Raw genomic sequence first — 21,115 nt, 5'->3', positions numbered from 1 at the left:
CTATGGTGACCAGTGAGCTGAGAAAAGGTGGGGCTTTATCTAGCAAAGACTAAAAGATGACCTGGAGCCAGTGGGTTTGGCGACGAATATGACGCGTGAGCCAGCCAAGAGAGCATACAGGTCGCAGTGGTGGGTAGTATATAGGGCTTGTGTGAATAAAAGGATGGCACTGTGATAGACTGCATCCATTTTGCTGAGTAGAGTGTTGGAGGCTATTTTGTAAATTACATCGCCGAAATCAAGGATCGGTAGGATAGTCAGTTTTACAAGGGTATGCTTAATGTGAGTCTGGAAGGAGAGTTTACAGTCGAACCAGACACCTAGGTATTTGTAATTGTCCACATATTCTAAGTCAGAACCGTCCAGAGTAATGACGTGTGAATTGCAGGCAGGTGTGGTTAGTGACCGGTTGAAGCAGTGGGAAGCCAAAGAAGGAGAGTTGCATGGCATTGAAGTGGGGAGCCAAAGAAGGAGAGTTGCATGGCATTGAAGCCCATCTGAAGGTTTGTTAACAGGGTGGCCAAAGAAGGGCCAGAAGTATACCGAATGGTGTCGTCTGAGTAGAGGTGGACCAGAGAATCACCAGCAGCAAGAGTGACATCATTGATGTATACAGAGAAAAGAGTCGGCCTGAGAATTGAACCCTGTGGCACCACCATAGAGACTGCCAGAGGTCCAGACAACAGGCCCTCCGATTTGACATACTGAAATCTGTCTGAGAAGTAGTTGGTGAACCAGGCGAGGCAGTCATTTGAGACACCAAGGCTGTGGAGTCTGCCGATACGAATGTGGTGATTGACAGAGTCGAAAGCCTGGGACAGATTGATGAAGACGGCTGCACAGTATTGTCTTTTATTGACGGCGGTTATGATATCGTTTAGGACCTTGAACGTGGCTGAGGTGCACCCATGACCAGCTCGGAAACCAGATTGCACAGCGGAGAAGGTACGGTGGGATTCGAAATGGTCGGTGATCTGTTTGTTAACTTGGCTTTCGAAGACCTTAGAAAGGCAGGGTAGGATAGACATAGGTCTGCAACAGTTTGGGTCTAGAGTGTCTCCACCTTTGAAGAGGGGGATGACCGCGGCAGCTTTCCAATCTTTGGGGATCTCAGATGATACGAAAGATAGGTCGAACATGCTAGTAATAATGGTGGCAACAACTGCGACGGATAATTTTAGGAGAGACGTTCCAAATTGTCTAGCCCAGCTGATTTGAAGGGGTCCAGATTTTGCAACACTTTCAGAACATCAGCTATCTGGATTTGGGTGAAGGAGAAATGGGGGAGTTTTGGGCAAGTTGCTGTGGGAGATGCAGGGCTGTTGAACAGGGTAGGGTTAGCGAGGTGAAAAGCATGGCCAGCCGTAGATAAATGCTTATTGAAATTCTCAATTATTGTGGATTTATTGGTGGTGACAGTGTGTCCTAGCCTCAGTCCAGTGGACAGCTGAGAGGAGGTGCTCTTATTCTCTATGGACTTTACAGTGTCCCAGAACTTTTTGGAGTTTGTGCTAAAGGATGCACATTTCTGTTTGAAAAAGCTAGCCTTTGCTTTCCTAACTGCCTGTGTATATTGGTTCCTAACTTGCCTGAAAGGTTGCATATCGCGGGGGCTATTCAATGCTAATGCAGTATGCCACAGGATGTTTTTGTGCTGGGCAAGGGCAGTCAGGTCTGTAGTGAACCAAGGGCTAAAACTGTTCCTGGTTCTACCTTTTTGAATGGGGCATGCTTATTTATGATGGTAAGGAAAGCACTTTTAAAGAAATCCAGGCATCCTCTACTGGCGGTATGAGGTCAATATCCTTCCAGCATACCTGGACCAGGTCGATTAGAAAGGCCTGCCTGCTGAAGTGTTTTAGGGAATGTTTGACAGTGATGAGCCGTGGTCGTTTGACCTCAAGCCCATTACGGACACAGGCAATGAGGCAGTGATCGCTGAGATCCTGGTTGAAATCAGCAGAGGTGTATTTAGAGGGCAGGTTGGTCACAATGATATCTGTGAGGGTGCCCGTGTTTACGGATTTGGGGTTGTACCTAGTAGGTTCATTGATAATTTGTGTGAGTATGAGGGCATCTCGCTTAGATTGTAGGACGGCCGGGGTGTTATGCATGTCCCAGTGTAGGTCACCTAACAGTGCGAGCTCTGAAGATAGATGGGGGGCCATCAATTCACATATGGTGTCCAGGGTAGAGCTGGGGGCAGAAGGTGGTCTATAACAAGTGGCAACGGTGAGAGACTTGTTTCTGGACAGGTGTATTTTTAGAAGTAGAAGCTCGAATTGTTTGTGCACAGACCTGGATATTATGACAGAACTCTGCAGGTTATCTCTGCAGTAGATTGCAACTCCGCCCCTTTTTTCTTGTCGGAAAATGTTATAGTTAGGGATGGAAATTTCAGTATTTTTGGTGGCCTTCCTAAGCCAGGATTCAGACATGGCTAAGACATCTGGGTTGGCAGAGTGTGTAAAAGCAGTGAGTAAAACAAACTTAGGGAGGAGGCTCATAATGTTAACATGCATGAAACCAAGGCTTTTACGGTTACAGAAGTCAACAAATGAGAGCGCCTGGAGAATGGGAGTGGAGCTAGGCGATGCGGGGCCTGGATTAACCTCTACATCACCAGAGGAACATAGGATAAGGGTACGGCTAAAGACTATAAGAACCAGGCTCACTGGTGCTTGCTTCGGGACAGAGACATTAGCCAAGGGGTAGCCACACAGATAGCAGCTAGCTACCTGTGATGATCCAGGTGAAAAGGTTCAGAGCATGCGATAGGAAACCGGAGATGTGACGATAAAGCAGTCCGGTATGCTCTGGGTTGAATCGCGCTGTGCAGACTGGCAGGAGTTGACCGGGCTAAGGTTAGCTGATGACCACTAGCAGTGGCTACCTGACTACTAGCCAGTAGCTAGTTAGCTGGCTAGCTCCTGTTGGGGGTTCCGGTTCTAAAGTATAGAAAGTAGCAGATCCATACCATATTGGGTGAGGCGGGTTGCAGGAGATTATGTTGAAACGGAGGTTAAAAATATACAAAATATATACGAAGGACAAAAAATATATATACACGGGACAAGACAAAGGCAAATACGTCTGAACTGCTACGCCATCTTGGATGGTCTATGACAATATGTAACCGACCGCCTTTATTTGGTCTTATGTAGCAACATTTGAAAATGTGTTTTGTTTTACATTGGATAAAAGCAGACACAGAGCTACAAAATGGTATATACACTACATTGTAGGAACAATGGGAAAGTAATTCTGCTTTAAAAGTTGCTAAACTTGTAACCCCACTTTTGAGAAAATGGCACTTGAATGTTTGGTACACCTACTGGAGAGCTCTTCTTTGTCAACACCCATTCAACACTGTTCACACCCTCTTAAGCCAGCCTCACCCATCTCTTTAAGATTCACATGTGAGGTCATGCTCTAAACAGTGAGTAGTGTAGTAAAGATTAAGACTAAAAGTGGTAAAAGTAATAGGCTACAATAAGGAAAAATTCCAACCTAACAGAAAGTGTCCCGATAAAAATATTTTATAATTATTAGATGACGCTTACCCAGACACACTTGTCTAAATTGATGGTCATGTGAAAGAAATGCTATAACCTCCAGCCACATTCTGCTAAGTGGGTGGATGTGTCTCTACAGAAGGTACAAACGGTACAGCGAAATTGTAGCAATATCAGAAACAGGGTCAATATAAAGAAAAAAAATATACAGTATGTACAATAACATTATCAATAACAATATCAGTGATAGATGAGGTCATATGCATACAATCACCCATTCAACACTGTTCACATCATGAGCAGCACGATTACATTTTTTTCATAGCAGCAACGTACGACTGTGTTAGTAGAGAGTCATTTGAATAAAGGCACTACAGATATTGCTGATGACTAGGACCCCCAATGATGAACTGGTCCTTCGAACCACGCATGAACAACATAATCTATATTCGGAGAGCCTGTTTCTGTCCTCCCCTTGACTAGCTGTGTTCAGTCCAGGTGGTGCTTGTACAGGCAGATCATCTACGGGAAGAAGGATGTCAGCGTTGCGCAGCAGCTGAAACTTGGTCCCAACTGAGTTTGAAAACAGTACATAGGCATTCAGTGGCCCATTATCAGCAACCATCAATCCTGTGTTCCAATGGCACGTTGTGATAGCTAATCCAAGTTTATCATTTTAAAAAGCTAATTGATCATTAGAAAACCTTTCTGCAATTTTTGCACAACTGAAATCTGTTGTCCTGATTTAAGAAGCATTAAAAATGTCCATCTTTAGACTAGTTGAGTATCTGGAGTATCAGCATTTGTGGGTTCGATTACAGGCTCACAATGGCCAGAAACAAAGACCTTTCTTCTGAAACTCGTCAGTCTATTCTTGTTCTGAGAAATTAAGGCTATTCCACGCAAGAAATTGCCAAGAAACTGAAGATCTCGTACAATGCTGTGTACTACTCCCTTCACAGAACAGCGCAAACTGTCTCTAACCAGAATAGAAAGAGGAATGGGAGGCCCCGGTGCACAACTGAGCAAGAGGGCAAGTACAGTAGTGTCTAGTTTGTAAAACAGACCACCTCACAAGTCCTCAATTGGCAGCTTCATTAAAAAGTACCCTCAAAACACCAGTCTCAACGTCAACAGTGAAGAGGCGACTCCGGGATGCTGGTCATCTAGGCAGAGTTATAAAGAAAAAGCCATATCTCAGACTGGCCAATAAAAATACAACTTTAAGTTGGTCAAAAAAACACAAACATTGGACTCATCCCAGAGTCGCCTCTTCACTGTTGACGTTGAGACTGGTGGGGTCGAGACCCAGGGTCTAAAGCTTAATGACGAGTTTGGAGGGTACTATGGTGTTTAATGCTGAGCTGTAGTCAATGAACAGCTCTTACATAGGTATTCCTCTTGTCCAGATGGGATAGGGCAGTGTGCAGTGTGATGGCGATTGCATCATCTGTGCACCTATTTGGGCGGTAAGCAAATTGGAGTGTGTCTAGGGTATCAGGTAGGTTGGAGGTGATATTATCCATGACTAGTCTCTCAATGCACTTCATAATGACAGAAGTGAGTGCTACGGGGCGATAGTCATTTAGTTCAGTTACCTTAGCTTTCTTGGGAACAGGAACAATGTTGGCCATCTTGAAGAATGTTGATACAGCAGACTGGTCTGCGCATGCTCTGAGGACGCGGCTAGGGATGCCGTCTGCGCCAGCAGCCTTGCGAGGGTTAACACGTTTAAATGTTTTACTCATGTCGGCCACGGAGAAGGAGAGCCCACAGTCTTTGGTAGCACTGTATTGTCCTCAAAGCGCACAAAGACGTTGTTTAATAAACAAATTATACACATTTGGGCAGTCTTGATACAACATTTTGATCAGAAATGTACGGCAGGTGGAGGAGAGTCAGGTGTGTTCTACTGATGCTGAAAGACAAATTCCAGATACAAATATTTTGCCATTGGGAATGTCCTCAAGTAGAATTGAGAACATTAAGAAACAATGTTCTCCTGTGCGATTTTCAGCATGTTTCCAACAGGTTTCCTCGTGGTTCTATTTAAAGTCTTGTTCTCAAATTGTTCTGAGAATGTTAAGAAACATCCTTCTTCTGTGGGAATTCCAGTACTTCAGCATAATGTTTCCAACAGGTTTCCTCGTGGTTCTATTTAAATCATGTTTTCAAGACGTTCAGATAGCATTATGAAACAACGTTCTTCTGTGGGAATTTCAGTATTTTCAGTTTTACCGGTCTGGAAACGTATGGCTTCATCCCAGAACCAATGGCAAACCAAAAACGTCCTGTGCCTCCTCCCCGCACTCGCCCTGAGGTGCGTGTCATCAACCCGGTGCCAACAGTACCAGTCCCACGCATCAGGCCTCCACAGTCCAGAGCTTCCGGTGACAGTTCCCAGTCCGGAGCCTCCAGCGGCGGTCCCCAGTCCGGAGCCTCCAGCGGCGGTCCCCAGTCCGGAGCCTCCAGCGGCGGTCCCCAGTCCGGAGCCTCCAGCTACGGTCCCCAGTCTGGGGTCTCCAGCGAAGATCCCCAGTCCGGGGCCTCCTGCGATGGTCCCCAGTACGGGGCCTCCGGGGATGATCCACAGTCCAGAGCCTCCGGTGATGATCCACGGTCCGGTTCTAAAAGGCGAATGGATCAGCGTAAAGAGGGTTAGCGGCGTCCAGAACCAGAGCCGCCACGAGGGTAGATGCCCACCCAGACCCTCCCCTATAGGTTCAGGTTTGCGGCCGGGAGTCCGCACCTTTGGGGGGGGGGGGTACTGTCACGCCCTGACCTGAGATATCTCTGTTTTCTTTATATTTGGTTAGGTCAGGGTGTGACTAGGGTGGGTACGCTAGTTTTTGTATTATCTAGGGGGTTTCATTGTCTAGGGTTTTTGTATGTCTAGGGTTTTGTAGGTCTAGGTGATTTGCATGTTTATGGTGGCCTGATATGTTTCCCAATCAGAGGTAGCTGTTTATCGTTGTCTATGATTGGGGATCATATTTAGGTAGCCATTTCCCTTTGGTGTTTGTGGGATCTTGTTCTATGTTTAGTTGCCTGTCTACACTATTGTTTTGTTAGTTTGTTCAGTGTTCATTCTTTTAATAAATTAGAATGTATGCATACGACGCTGTGCCTTGGTCTCATTCGTATAACGGACGTGACACTGGCTGTGTTCCATTCTGATCACTCCCTGTGGTCTCCAACGAAAGAAAGATTGTGTGACATGATGTCATTCCCTTGATGAAATAATCGCATGACAAGGCAGTCATCAATAAGAGCACCATTACACCGTGTCAAGGAGGGATGGAGGACTGAGAGTTAGCAGATTGTCACGGCATCAGAAGGGAGGAAGGCGGGAGGGATGGAGGAAGGAGGGAGGGATGGAGGAAGAAAAAGGTGTGGGAGGGAAGATAGGAGTGAGAGAGGATGGGAGTGAATGAAGGAAGGAGGGAGGAGGATGTCAGGTCAGCGGTGCAGAGATGACCCATACATCAGGTAGCTCCACCTGGCTCCTCTCCTCTGAGCGTCTTTAGTCTCCTCTGTGTGCCCCCAGCCTGATGAAAACGTTGCATTTAGTAATTTGTTGGAGCATTGTATCTTATTTCTTTCCTTACTTTTCTGTTCTGCACACATACAAGTTACTGGATGTGTGCACAACATTTCCTAACAAGCCCCATTCCACCTCAAACATAGAATAGCCCATTTTCACTGAAGGCTTACATCTGTCACTAACACTCTATGCCTCCTCCTCTCTCTCTCTCTCTCTCTCTCTCTCTCTCTCTCTCTCTCTCTCTCTCTCTCTCAATATATATCTCTATCCCTCACCTCCTAACTTTATTTTCCAATGTCTCTCTAATCGCTCGTTCTTTCTCTCTCTGCTCTTCTCTCAGGTGTGATGCCGGAGCAGCGTCAGTTTAGGACTCAGTTTGTGTGTAGTGTCGTGGCGTCTCACGTCAGCCACCAGCCCTCCACCAGTCTCAGCTTCGTCTGGATTGCTCCTCCACCCAGCACCGGCTGTGTCAACTTCCTGTAAGTACTGTACCACAGTTGATAGGCCTTTTACACATATTTGTTTACCATAGAACAGCTTTATATAGGGCCGATAAAGACTTCTAGTAGTCTTGCCAAACAGACAGAATATTATTTTGTTGGTCAGGAAATAACTTTTAAAATGAGTTTGTGGAGTTTTAAAACAGTATAGAAACAAAAGGGTACATATCCTTAATATGAGAATCCATGAATGGAATCTATTAACTAATGTGTTCCTAAAGTAACCCGCTAACTACAGTGATCTGCTAGTATCAGTACCGGGATGGCCCATCTCTCTCCAGCCATATCCTCTCAGACAGGATATGATGATCCGACTGCATCACTTTGACAGGAAACAGGAAGGGGACAGAAAAGTGTGTGTCAGGATGTGTGAGTGTGTGTTTGACAGCAGGTAGTGTTTGTGTGTGTCCTTCTCTGGGCTTACTTGGCCTCACAATGGGACTAGTGCAGTGTGTGTTTGTTACCGTCCGCATCCTTTAGGGGGAGATGGAAAGGTCTCCATCCTTTGATTCAGCGGTCTTGCTGTGTGTGTTTGGCCTAGTTTCCTCATAGATTGTTCCACTATCCCCCTTCCTACTGGGACACACCTGCCATATAACAGCTCTGGAATTGTGTCCCAATGGCATACTGTTTTCTATGTCGTGCACTGCTTTTGACCAGGGCTCTGGTTAAAAGCAGTGCCTTATATACAGTAGGGATGGGGTGCCATTTGGGACACACATGGACTCTCTGTCAGACAGGAAGGCATTTGCCCTTCTCTCTTGTAGAAATAGAGCCATGAGACCAGGGTGATCATATTTCTACTGGGACTCTTTTACTTTTGTCTCTATTACCTCATTATGGTGGGCAGTCTGAGGTACACTGCTGGTCAGGGACAGGGAGGAGTTGTGATTTAGGTGTCTAACTGTGTGCTCTGGACTCTGAGGGAAGTTAGAGGACTGGACCATGATAGATGCTATCTGGAGTTAAAGAGCCAGTCCTGATGTCTTACTACCTACTTCAGTACCTACCTACTTCTACCTACCACCTGAGACCTGTGGACTAGCTGACATTTACTTATATGCTTGATCGCACTCACTTCCTCTCTCTTTCTTTTCTTTCTCTCTTTCTCTTTCACAATGTTTATATGTCTATCTCTTTCTCTCTCTTTCTTTCTCACTTTTTCTCTCGTGACTGTAAAACTCTCTCCATCTCTTTCTGTCTTCCTGAAGTTTTCCATCTGTTTCTGCAATGCTCTGGGAGAATTCGCCCTATTCTTGCCTGATTTTGAAAAGGGTAAAAGGTCATCGAGTAGCGGAGGCCAGGAGAGATAATGTGGAAACAAATGAGCGTGTATGAAGACTCTCTTTCTCCACTTGCACGCCATCAGGCAATTTAATTTTACAGGGTTAAAAATAAATGTGTAAAGTTATGAAAACAAATGTAGGTAGTCGTGTAAGACATTTTATAGAGAAAAGGATAAGTAGCTTACCATTTTTAAATATCAACATCTAATTCAAAAGGGGTGTGGTAGATTTAAAATCCCTTAAGAGAACCGTGCCAGTGCTAGAGATGACAGGCGGGCTTGCAGGAGGCCCTCAGAGTATCACAATAGGGGCCCGGGCCCCAGCAGGATGACCTTATCAAAGTCAGACAGTCATACCCCAGCAGTCTCCGGACTGCTACACACACACTCAGCCACTTATCCCTCTGTCTGACCACTCAGCTCTTTCAGCACCAGACCCGGTTCCAGATTACAGCTCCTGTCGAAACCAGCACCCTGTGTCTCTGGCACGGGACAGCCCAGGTCTAGTGAGCCAAGTTGGGGCGAAGGCAGTAGGCGAGCCCCATGCTCCACAGGCTGAGGCCCAGGAAAAATCAGCTCATGTCCCAGGCCCCTGACTTGTCATTTCGGTTGATGTCACATCATCCACTATAGCACTTCAGACAAAACAGTTTGGATCTGTTTTCTCAGTGTTCTTTTTTGGTGTGTCTTGGGTTCTCAATCCATTCCCATCAGAGTTTGGTTAATAAAATTTTACTGGACCTATAATGCCTCAATTCGGTGCAAATGTTCACCTCCACCCTTATCCCCTACCCTGCACCATCCTGTCCACAAGTCACTGAATCACGCACACCTGTCCATTATTCCCACTGATTAGTATTTGTATATATGTGCCCTTTGGTTTTCATGGTCTTGTCGATTATTGTTCCAATGTCCGTTGGTGCGTGGGAGTACCTGTGCTTTTGGCTTTCGTGCAAATGATTATAGGTCTCGTCCCGTGTGTTAATCATTGTGCGCGTGTGTTATTTATTAAACTATCCAAGATGGCGTAGCAGTCGGACGTGTGTTTTATCTTGTCCCGTCCTGTCTAGTAAATATAATATATAGCAAATATAATATATAGTAAATATAATATATATTATATAATATATATAATATATAGCTCTAGTAAATATAGTTTTCTTCGTTTTTTTTCTGTATATATTTCGTACATATTTTAATCTCACTTTCCAACTAGAGCTGAATATACTCTCCTGCAACCCGCATCACCCAATATGGTAAGGATCTGCTTTTTCTACTTTACTTTAGAACTGGAACCACCATCAGAAGCTAGCCAGCTAACTAGCTTACTAGCTAGTACTCAGTTAGCCATTGCTAGCGGTCTTCAAAGCTAACTAGGACACCAGCGCGACATCAACCCAGAGCATATCAGACTGCTCTTTCTCTACCACATCTCCGGATTCCTACCGCAAGCTCTGAACCTTTACACCGGATCATCGCAACTAGCTAGCTGCAATCCGAGTGGCTACTCCTGGCTAACGTCTCTGTCCCAAACCAGCAACAGTTAGCCTTGAGCTAAGCCCATCTCCCGACTAACCGAAGAGGCCCAATAATACCTCTTTTGCCAATTGGCCTGGACCCTTTACTGCCGACACGGAGCCCAGCCGATCCATCACGACTGGTCCGCCGACATAATCGTCCGAGGTGGTTTCAACAGGCTTTTTCGTTGCGACATCGCCAAAGATCCATCTGCTGGCCAAGGCCCGCAAGCTTTCTGAAACGCTGTGTCTCCAGCTCACCTAGCGTACTAGAGCACCTGTAGCATACTCCTGGGCTACAATTACCCGGGCCCACGACCGGTCTGTCGATGTCACCGCATGAAGAGGAATAAACAGACTCACCCCATCGCGACGTCCCCCAAAGGTTTGCTCTCTAGCCCTCGCTATCTCCCTGCTTGCTAATTCGGCCTGCTAACGGCTAGCTTGTCTAGCCCGGGCCTCGAACTGTTAGCTTGTTAGCACAGGCCTGCTAACCATCTGAATCACCGCATCCCAAACACTCTGAACCCATTTACTTTCTATCTCTCTTTGATTTTTATTTTGTTTATACCTTCCGGAAACCTGCCTCACCCACTGTGATACGGAATCGCTATTACTTTTAATTTTTATTTTATTTTTATGACACACTCAAGAACCTCCAGACGCTAACCAGCTACCTAGCTACAAGCTATTTAGTCATTGTTAGTTTTTTTAAAACCTGGATAACACTCGCCAGCCCAGCTTCCCTGCCCATCCACCGCTGCCCCCTGGACACTGATCTCTTGGCTATATAGCTGACGCACGCTGGACTGTCCATTAATCACGGTACCCCATTCTGCTTGTTTGTTTATCTGTCGGCCCAGTTGCCTAGTCAACGCCATTTTACCTGCTGTTTGTTGTGCTAGCTGATTAGCCTCGCCTACTGTTTTTAGCTAGCTTTCCCAATTCAACACCTGTGATTACTGTATGCCTCGCTGTATGTCTCTCTCAAATGTCAATATGCCTTGTATACTGTTGTTCAGGTTAGTTATCATTGTTTTAGTTCACAATGGAGCCCCTAGATCCACTCTGCATACCCCTGTTACCTCCTTTGTCCCACCCCCCACACATGCGGTGACCTCACCCATTACAACCAGCATGTCCAGAGATACAACCTCTCTCATCATCACCCAGTGCCTGGGCTTACCTCCGCTGTACCCGCACCCCACCATACCCCTGTCTGCGCATTATGCCCTGAATATATTCTACCATGCCCAGAAACCTGCTCCTCTTATCCTCTGCCCCCAACGCTCTAGGCGACCAGTTTTGATAGCCTTTAGCCGCACCCTCATACTACTCCTTCTCTGTTCCGCGGGTGATGTAGAGGTAAACCCAGGCCCTGCATGTCCCCAGGTACCCTCATTTGTTGACTTCTGTGATCGAAAAGTCTTGGTTTTATGCATGTCAACATCAGAAGCCTCCTCCCTAAGTTTGTTTTACTCACTGCTTTAGCACACTCTGCTAACCCTGATGTCCTTGCCGTGTCTGAATCCTGGCTCAGGAAGGCCACCAAAAATTCAGAGATTTCCATACCCAACTATAACATCTTCCGTCAAAATAGAACTGCCAAAGGGGGCGGAGTCGCAGTCTACTGCAGAGATAGCCTGCAAAGTAATGTCATACTTTCCAGGTCCATACCCAAGCAGTTTGAACTACTAATTTTGAAAATGACTCTCTCCAGAAACAAGTCTCTCACTGTTGCCGCCTGCTACCGACCCCCGTCAGCTCCCAGCTGTGCCCTGGACACCATTTGTGAATTGATCGCCCCCCATCTAGCTTCAGAGTTTGTTCTGTTAGGTGACCTAAACTGGGATATGCTTAACACCCCGGCAGTCCTACAATCTAAGCTAGATGCCCTCAATCTCACTCAAATCATCAAGGAACCCACCAGGTACAACCCTAACTCTGTAAACAAGGGCACCCTCATAGACGTCATCCTGACCAACTGGCCCTCCAAATATACCTCCGCTGTCTTCAACCAGGATCTCAGCGATCACTGCCTCATCGCCTGTATCCGCCACGGAGCCGCAGTCAAACGACCACCCCTCATCACTGTCAAACGCTCCCTAAAACACTTCTGTGAGCAGGCCTTTCTAATCGACCTGGCCGGGTATCCTGGAAGGACATTGACCTCATCCCGTCAGTTGAGGATGCATGGTCATTCTTTAAAAGTAACTCCCTCACCATTTTAGATAAGCATGCTCCGTTCAAAAAATGCAGAACCAAGAACAGATACAGCCCCTGGTTCACTCCAGACCTGACTGCCCTCGACCAGCACAAAAACATCCTGTGGCGGACTGCAATAGCATCGAATAGCCCCGTGATATGCAACTGTTCAGGGAAGTCAGGAACCAATACACGCAGTCAGTCAGGAAAGCTAAGGCCAGCTTCTTCAGGCAGAAGTTTGCATCCTGTAGCTCCAACTCCAAAAGTTCTGGGACACTGTGAAGTCCATGGAGAACAAGAGCACCTCCTCCCAGCTGCCCACTGCACTGAGGCTAGGAAACACGGTCTCCACCGATAAATCCATGATTATCGAAAACTTCAATAAGCACTTCTCAACGGCTGGCCATGCCTTCCGCCTGGCTACTCCAACCTCGGCCAACAGCTCCACCCCCCGTAGTTCCTCACCCAAGCCTCTCCAGGTTCTCCTTTACCCAAATCCAGATAGCAGATGTTCTGAAAGAGCTGCAAAACCTGGACCCGTACAAATCAGCTGGGCTTGACAATCTGGACCCGCTATTTCTGAAACTATCTGCCGCCATTGTCGAAACCCTATTACCAGCCTGTTCAACCTCTCTTTCATATCGTCTGAGATCCCCAAGGATTGGAAAGCTGCCGCAGTCATCCCCCTCTTCAAAGGGGGAGACACCCTGGACCCAAACTGCTATAGACCTATATCCATCCTGCCCTGCCTATCTATGGTCTTCGAAAGCCAAGTCAACAAACAGGTCACTGACCATCTCGAATCCCACCGTACCTTCTCCGCTGTGCAATCTGGTTTCCGAGCCGGTCACGGGTGCACCTCAGCCACACTCAAGGTACTAAACGATATCATAACCGCCATCGATAAAAGACAGTACTGTGCAGCCGTCTTCATCGACCTCGCCAAGGCTTTCGACTCTGTCAATCACCATATTCTTATCGGCAGACTCAACAGCCTCGGTTTTCGGATGACTGCCTTGCCTGGTTCACCAATTACTTTGCAGACAGAGTTCAGTGTGTCAAATCGGAGGGCATGCTGTCCGGTCCTCTGGCAGTCTCTATGGGGGTGCCACAGGGTTCAATTCTCGGGCCGACTCTTTTCTCTGTATATATCAATGATGTTGCTCTTGCTGCGGGCGATTCCCTGATCCACCTCTACGCAGACGACACCATTCTATATACTTTCGGCCCGTCATTGGACACTGTGCTATCAAACCTCCAAACGAGCTTCAATGCCATACAACACTCCTTCCGTGGCCTCCAACTGCTCTTAAACGCGAGTAAAACCAAATGCATGCTTTTCAACCGATCGCTGCCTGCACCCGCATGCCCGACTAGCATCACCACCCTGGATGGTTCCGACCTTGAATATGTGGACATCTATAAGTACCTAGGTGTCTGGCTAGACTGCAAACTCTCCTTCCAGACTCACATCAAACATCTCCAATCAAAAATCAAATCAAGAGTCGGCTTTCTATTCCGCAACAAAGCCTCCTTCACTCACGCTGCCAAGCTTACCCTAGTAAAACTGACTATCCTACCGATCCTCGACTTCGGCGATGTCATCTACAAAATGGCTTCCAACACTCTACTCAGCAAACTGGATGCAGTCTATCACAGTGCCATCCGTTTTGTCACTAAAGCACCTTATACCACCCACCACTGCGACCTGTATGCTCTAGTCGGCTGGCCCTCACTACATATCCGTCGCCAGACCCACTGGCTCCAGGTCATCTACAAGTCCATGCTAGGTAAAGCTCCGCCTTATCTCAGTTCACTGGTCACGATAGCAACACCCATCCGTAGCACGCGCTCCAGCAGGTGTATCTCACTGATCATCCCTAAAGCCAACACCTCATTTGGCCGCCTTTCGTTCCAGTACTCTGCTGCCTGTGACTGGAACGAATTGCAAAAATCGCTGAAGTTGGAGACTTTTATCTCCCTCACCAACTTCAAACATCAGCTATCCGAGCAGCTAACCGATCGCTGCAGCTGTACATAGTCTATAGGTAAATAGCTCACCCATTTTCACCTACCTCATTCCCATACTGTTTTTATACTGTTTTTATTTATTTACTTTCCTGCTCTTTTGCACACCAATATCTCTACCTGTACATGACCATCTGATCATTTATCACTCCAGTGTTAATCTGCAAAATTGTATTATTCGCCTACCTCATGCCTTTTGCACACATTGTATATAGACTGCCCATTTTTTCTACTGTGTTATTGACTTGCTAATTGTTTACTCCATGTGTAACTAACTCTGTGTTGTCTGTTCACACTGCTATGCTTTATCTTGGCCAGGTCGCAGTTGCAAATGAGAACTTGTTCTCAACTAGCCTACCTGGTTAAATAAAGGTGAAATAAATCAAATAAAAAATAAACTCCTCTCTCTTCTGCCTGGGTTTCAACCCTGCGTTTTGTGTTCATGTTTGTTTGGTCTTCCCTGTGCCCTTACACGGCATGTCGTAATTTGGGTAAAGTAAAAATCCATATTACGCATTCCTGCGTCTGTCTCCCGGATCCTTCATACCGACGTGACATGAAATACTTGTAATAGCCTAACCTGTGTCCTTCACAGGGCTAGAGCTGAGATGCCTCTCCCATGCATTACTATGAAGCCAGTAACAGTTTTATGTGCAATATTGTACGAGTGTTCCTGGTGACAGATTGCCATCAGACAGACAGACTGAGTGATGTAGTGTTGTGACGTTACTGTGGAGGAAATTAGTTTGCTGTGTGGCTGTAAATTATACTGCTTAGGGAGAGAGAGAGAGAGAAAGAGAGAGAGAGAGAAAGAGAGACAGAGAGAGAAGAGAAAGAGAGAAAGAGAGAAGAGAAAGAGAAAGAGAGAGAGAGAAGAGAGAAGAGAGAGAGAGAGAGAGAGAGAGAGAGAGAGAGAGAGAGAGAGAGAGAGAGAGAGAGAGAGAGAGAGAGAGATTGACTTTTGGTCTTTCTTTATTGAAACATTCTTAATTCATTTAAAAATCACCCCCCCCACTCCTAAAATTTAAAAAAATAAAATAAAAAATATATATCCTATACTGCATACATGTACCATACTCCTACAACAGTATATCCAAAACATCTTCCCCAGCAATACAGACAGCCCCCCAACACACCACATCTCCTCAAACATCTCCACACATTTGATCATTTTATAGAACTCAAACTCAACCCTAAGGCGCGCAGAGACCATCCCATTAAACAGTAGTAAAGGGTCTGTTATCCCCCACCTTTGACCCTGTTCCTCCTTGTTAGCCAAATAGCTAACTTTGCCTGAGCAAACAGAAAATTCAACAAAACACATTTTTCTTTCTCCTTACTCGAATACCTGTATCCCATTATAAACATCCCAACAGCAAAAACCACCCCCAACCTGTCACACAGACATTCCAACAGAGACATTAATGGCATTAACCTGGTGCACACAGAAAACACATGAATTACGGTTTCTTTCATTTGACAGAAAGGACACCCCTGCCCAATTCCCGGATCAACCCGTGCCAACCAGCTGTTAGTGGCCAGGGCTCCATGAAGAACCCTCCACTGGAGGTCCCCTGACCTCTTTGGTACTGGGGGTTTGTAGAGCGCCCTCCATCTAAAACCCACCATACTCTCCGCCCCACATACCCCCTGCCACTGATGTGCCTTCACTCCTGTTAGGCTTCTAATGCTCCTCACCTTAACGCAGAGGTTGTAGAGGGCTTTACCTCCCACCCCCTCAAACTCCCCCAGGCTCGGAGTGTTAAAATCTAACAAGTCCTCCAGACCCCCTTGCCAGTCTCCAGTCTCTGCCGTCACCTGCAGTGGCGGGAACATTGGTGGCCCCTCTCCCTTTGGCCTCTCAAACACCTCCCTTACCGGCTCAGACAGTGCCTCCTGGACCTCCTCCAGGAATCTCTCCAGCAGCCTAACGAGACGTTATTCCTGTTTGTTTTGCGCCAAGACCTCCGGGGTTTTCCACCCCTCCTCTCCCAGCAGTCTCAGGTCACCCAGCCTTTGTAAACCCCCTGCCATCAGTTGCCTCTGCAGGGTGGCCGACTGAACCGATCTCAAATGGATGGCTGGGTTGTGGAAGATGGGCTCCTCCCACACCCACTGCCCAGGCTCCACACCCCCTTCTCGTGTGGGCCTTAGCAGCTGCCAGGCCCTCAGCACCGCAGAGTAAAACTCTGAGAGACCTGCTGTACTCAGCCTCTCCAGCTTCATGAGGAACAGCTGCCGGTCCAACCCTAATCCGCCAGCTCTCCTCAGCAGCGCGCATGCTGGTTCCCTCCAGCCAACATCAGTGTGGTACAGCAGTCTCTGCACCGCCTTTAGTCAGAAAGCAGCCATCCTGCTCTCCAGTTCCACCAGGCCCTGTCCTCCTTCGTGGACGGTCATGTACAAAACTGCTGCCTTCAGCCAGTGATGTCCCGACCAAAAAAGTCCACCAGCTTGCGTTGCAGGTCTGCAAGCAGACCGGCGGGGGGGTTGAGGACAGCCAGTTTATGCCACAAGGAAGATGCCACCAGGTTGTTGATTATCAGCACCCTCCCTCTATATGACACTTGGGACAGGAGCCACCTCCACCTGGCCAGTCTTGACACCACTGCCTGTGTCAGCCCCTCCCAGTTCTTGCTGACCCGCCTCTCCGAGCCCAGGTACACCCCCAACACTTTAAGCCCTTCACAACCCCACTGCAAACCCCTGGAAGCAGAGGAGGAGCCCTATCCCCCATCCCCCACATAACAGAGCTTTGCTCTTTCCCCAGTTACCTTAGCTGATGAAGCTCCCTCGTACACCTTCAGACTGGTCTCTAGTTCCTGCATATCTTGCCCATCCCTGACCATCACAGAAACATCATCTGCATATGCTGAGACTGCAATTCCTGTCACCACATCCATGCCTGTCCAGCACACTCCCCGCAGTCTCCTGCGTAGCAGTCCTAAAAAGGCTCAATGGCTAGTGTGTACAGCTGCCCAGATAAAGGGCATCCTTGTCTAATGCCCCGTCTCACCCAGACTGGCCTACTGAGCCCCCCTCTCACCTTAACCATACATGACGCCCCAGCATACAACAGCTTCACACAGGTCACAAAACTCTTCCCAAACCCAAACACAGACATCACATTAAATAGATACTCATGATCCACTCTATCAAAAGCCTTCTCTTGATCTAAAGAGACCAGTCCAAAGTTCACATTAGAACCTCTCGACAAGTCCAACATGTCCCTAATCAAGAACAAGTTGTCCGTGATTGAGCGTCCCGGTACACAATATGTCTGGTCCTTGTGTATTATAGAGTCCAGATGGGACTTCAGTCTGTTAGAGAGGACCTTGGCAAAAATCTTGTAGTCCGCACAGAGTAATGCCACAGGCCTCCAGTTCTTAAGTTCACACAAGTCCCCTTTTTGGGCAGGAGAGTCAGAGCCGCCCGACGGCAGCTCATCGGCAACTCTCCTACCCCGACGCATTCTCGCAACACGCAAAGAAATCCTGTCCAATTGTTCCCCAGAATTTTTGTAAAATTCCACTGGAAGTCCATCAACCCCGGGTGCACGACCGGGGGACATCTGGTTTACTGCCTCTGCCAGTTCATGTGACAACAGAGGAATGTCAATTTCATCCCTCTGTGCCCGAGAGAGCTTAGGGAGTCCTGCGAACAAGACCTGAGCACACATAGGATGACACATTTCTGCCCTATACAATTCAATATGAAACTCCACAGTCCGCTCCCGCATCTCCCCCACCACAGAGGTCACCCGCCCATCAGACAGCCGTAGACAATGCATACCCTTGGCTTCACTGCTCTGTCTTTCCAAACCAAAGAAGAAGGAGCTGGGAGCATCCATCTCCTTGAGCATGGAGAACCTAGCTCTTACAAGTGCTCCCTTTGCTTTAACCTGGAAAAAACTGCCCAGGTCCCTACGTAATTCGGCTAAGTTAGCCTGGAGGCCTACATTGCCTTGCCCCACCATCTCTACCTCCATCTCACTAATACACCTCTCTAGTTCCCCCAATACTCTCCTAGCCTCTGAGGATGAGAGAGCTGTGTACTGTTGACAGAAAAGCCGAATTTGCACTTTCCCCACATCCCACCACTGACTCAGAGACTCATACTCCTCTCTTCGCTGCCCCCATCTTTCCCAAAAAGTCTGGAAACCTGAGCAAAAAGTGGCATCTTGTAAGAGCTTTACATTGAACTTCCAATAAGATGCCTGCCGGGGCCCTGGTGAAATAGACAGCCGAGCCATGGTTATGTGGTGATCCGAAAACCCCACTGGGAGAATGGTAGCACCCAGCAGCCTATTGCTCTGATTCCTGGACATGTAAAAACGATCAAGTCGAGCTGCACTCACCCTAGCCCCAAAAACCTTCACCCACGTATACTGTCTTGTGTTTGGATGTTTAGTTCTCCAAACATCCACTAGGTCAAACTGATTAAAGATGTCCCTTAACACTCCCACTGACACTGAATGAGGCTCTTCCCCATTTCTGTCTTTTGTAAAATCCATTGTACAGTTCCAGTCACCTCCGATCACCAGCGTCTCCTCAGGCGCTACTTGTGAGAGTTCCTGTCTAAGACTCCCAAATAGAACCCCTCTTTCTCTCCCTGTGTTAGGCGCATACACATTTATAAAGACAAAACACATGTTGTTAATTTCTGCTTTAACAACAAGCAACCTACCCCTACACACCTCCTTTGAGGAGCAAATTTTTACAGCCAGACCCAGTGCAAAAAGGACTGCCACCCCTGCACTAAGATTTGTCCCATGACTCAACACACTTGCCCCTTTCCACCAGAGCCCCCAATCAACTTCATTCACCACATCACTATGCGTCTCCTGCAGAAACAACACCTGTACTTGTTTATGTTTTACATATTCACTCAACACACTCCTCTTTCCCGCATCTCTGGCGCCATTTATATTGAGCGAGCCTACCCGAAGAGTCTCCATAAGAAGTGGGAGAAAAGCCAGCAGAGAAATAGACCAATAGCAAAGCTCAAAAAGCCCCAGTGTCAGTAAGAAATGAAACATTTAAACAGTGTCTGAAGGTAAACCTTTACGCACTGTTGTGACCCACTTCCTCAACCTAAACCGTTTCCTGGGTGAGAGGACACCATGCCCCTCATTTCTCATAGCATGTTGTACTGATCTTACAAACTTTCTAGGATCAGGAAAAAAAGCCTCAAGATTAACTTTTTTCCCCTTAGTCTTATTCAGGAACCTTGTCAGTTCTCTCAACGTGTACTTAGACCCCTCTGGTTGACTGGCTGTCAGCTCCGGGCCAATTGAAGAGGAGTCTGAAAAAAATACCTCCTCATCCTCTTCCTCAGACTCACTTTCCTCCTCTTCTCTATCTCCCACCCTGACCACCTGCCCTTTCTCTCTGGTTAGGGCCTCACCCACAGCAACAGGCAACATTTCCATGGTGCCTTTGTCCACACCCTTTTCTTTTTCCTCTTGACACCCTCCTCCTCCCCCTAATCTCTTACACTTCCCCACTATACTCTCCTCATCCACTAGAATAACCTGACTAGACGCAGTATCATCTGCACCACCCTCCATAGCATGACTAGGGCCAGCCTCAGCTACAACACCCTCCATAGCATGACTAGGGCCAGCCTCAGCTATACCACCCTCCATAGCATGTCTAGGCCCAGCCTCAGCTACCCCACCATCTCTAGCCTGACTAGACCCAGCCTCTGCTTCTCCACCATCTCTAGCCTGACTAGACCCAGCCTCTACTACCCTACCATCTCTAGCCTGACTAGACCCAGCCTCTGCTTCTCCACCATCTCTAGCCTGACTAGACCCAGCCTCTGCTGTCTGCATCTCCTTACCCCCTGCATTTTGACCTCGATTTCCCCCCCTTGCGCTCGTACCCTCCCCTTGTCTATGGCCTTTATGTGGGCACGCAAAGCTCTTGTGCCCCAAATCCCCACATTCAAAACACCGTAGACTATCTGTGCTGGCAAAACCTGCATAGAGCCCTTCCCCATGCCTCACTTTAAAATGCACATTTAGCTGTTGCTCATTATTGTTCAGAAACATAACCACTTGCCTCCTGAATGAAACAACGTGCTTAACGGCATCTGCCTGAAAACCTGCTGACAGTACACGGAAACCGCTAGCAAACTTACCAAAACGACTCAGCTCTTTCCTAATTTGATCATCCGTAATAAACGGAGGCAAATTTGCCACTACAACTCTTGTTGAAGGGGTAGAGAGAGGTGAAATTGACACCAACACATCCCTTACAAATATTCCGCTAGCAATTAGCCTACCGACCAAATTAGCCCTTTTCATGAACACAACAACAGCTTTGTTCATTCTAGAAGCAGAATGTATAAACTCAGCTCCTACCTGTTCACCGACCGCGAGCAGAACCTCCTCCACCTTAACTCCGTTCTCAGGAACACACCTGAACCCATGCTGTATCGACAGCGTCTCCTGCGCGCTAGGCTGAGAAGCCATTGCGCACACTAGACCTTGCAACCCCCAGGAACGTTACTCTGTC

General features: G+C 47.4%; 1 protein-coding gene across 5 annotated transcripts in view; it reads left to right on the top strand.

The window, feature by feature from the left end:
- The window catches only part of LOC118376237 (reelin), a 315,561-nt gene that overhangs the window by 96,057 nt on the left and 198,389 nt on the right, over positions 1 to 21,115 (top strand). For all 5 annotated transcript variants that reach the window (XM_052474627.1, XM_052474628.1, XM_052474630.1 and 2 more), the window contains one exon: positions 7,400 to 7,538. In XM_052474627.1, the coding sequence (XP_052330587.1) occupies positions 7,400 to 7,538 (139 nt within the window). The remainder of the gene's footprint in view (positions 1 to 7,399; positions 7,539 to 21,115) is intronic.

This window comes from Oncorhynchus keta, chromosome 22, assembly GCF_023373465.1.
Source record: "Oncorhynchus keta strain PuntledgeMale-10-30-2019 chromosome 22, Oket_V2, whole genome shotgun sequence".
Taxonomy (NCBI): domain Eukaryota; kingdom Metazoa; phylum Chordata; class Actinopteri; order Salmoniformes; family Salmonidae; genus Oncorhynchus; species Oncorhynchus keta.
Note: the sequence above shows the minus strand (reverse complement) of the source record. Positions and strands in the feature narration are given on the sequence as shown.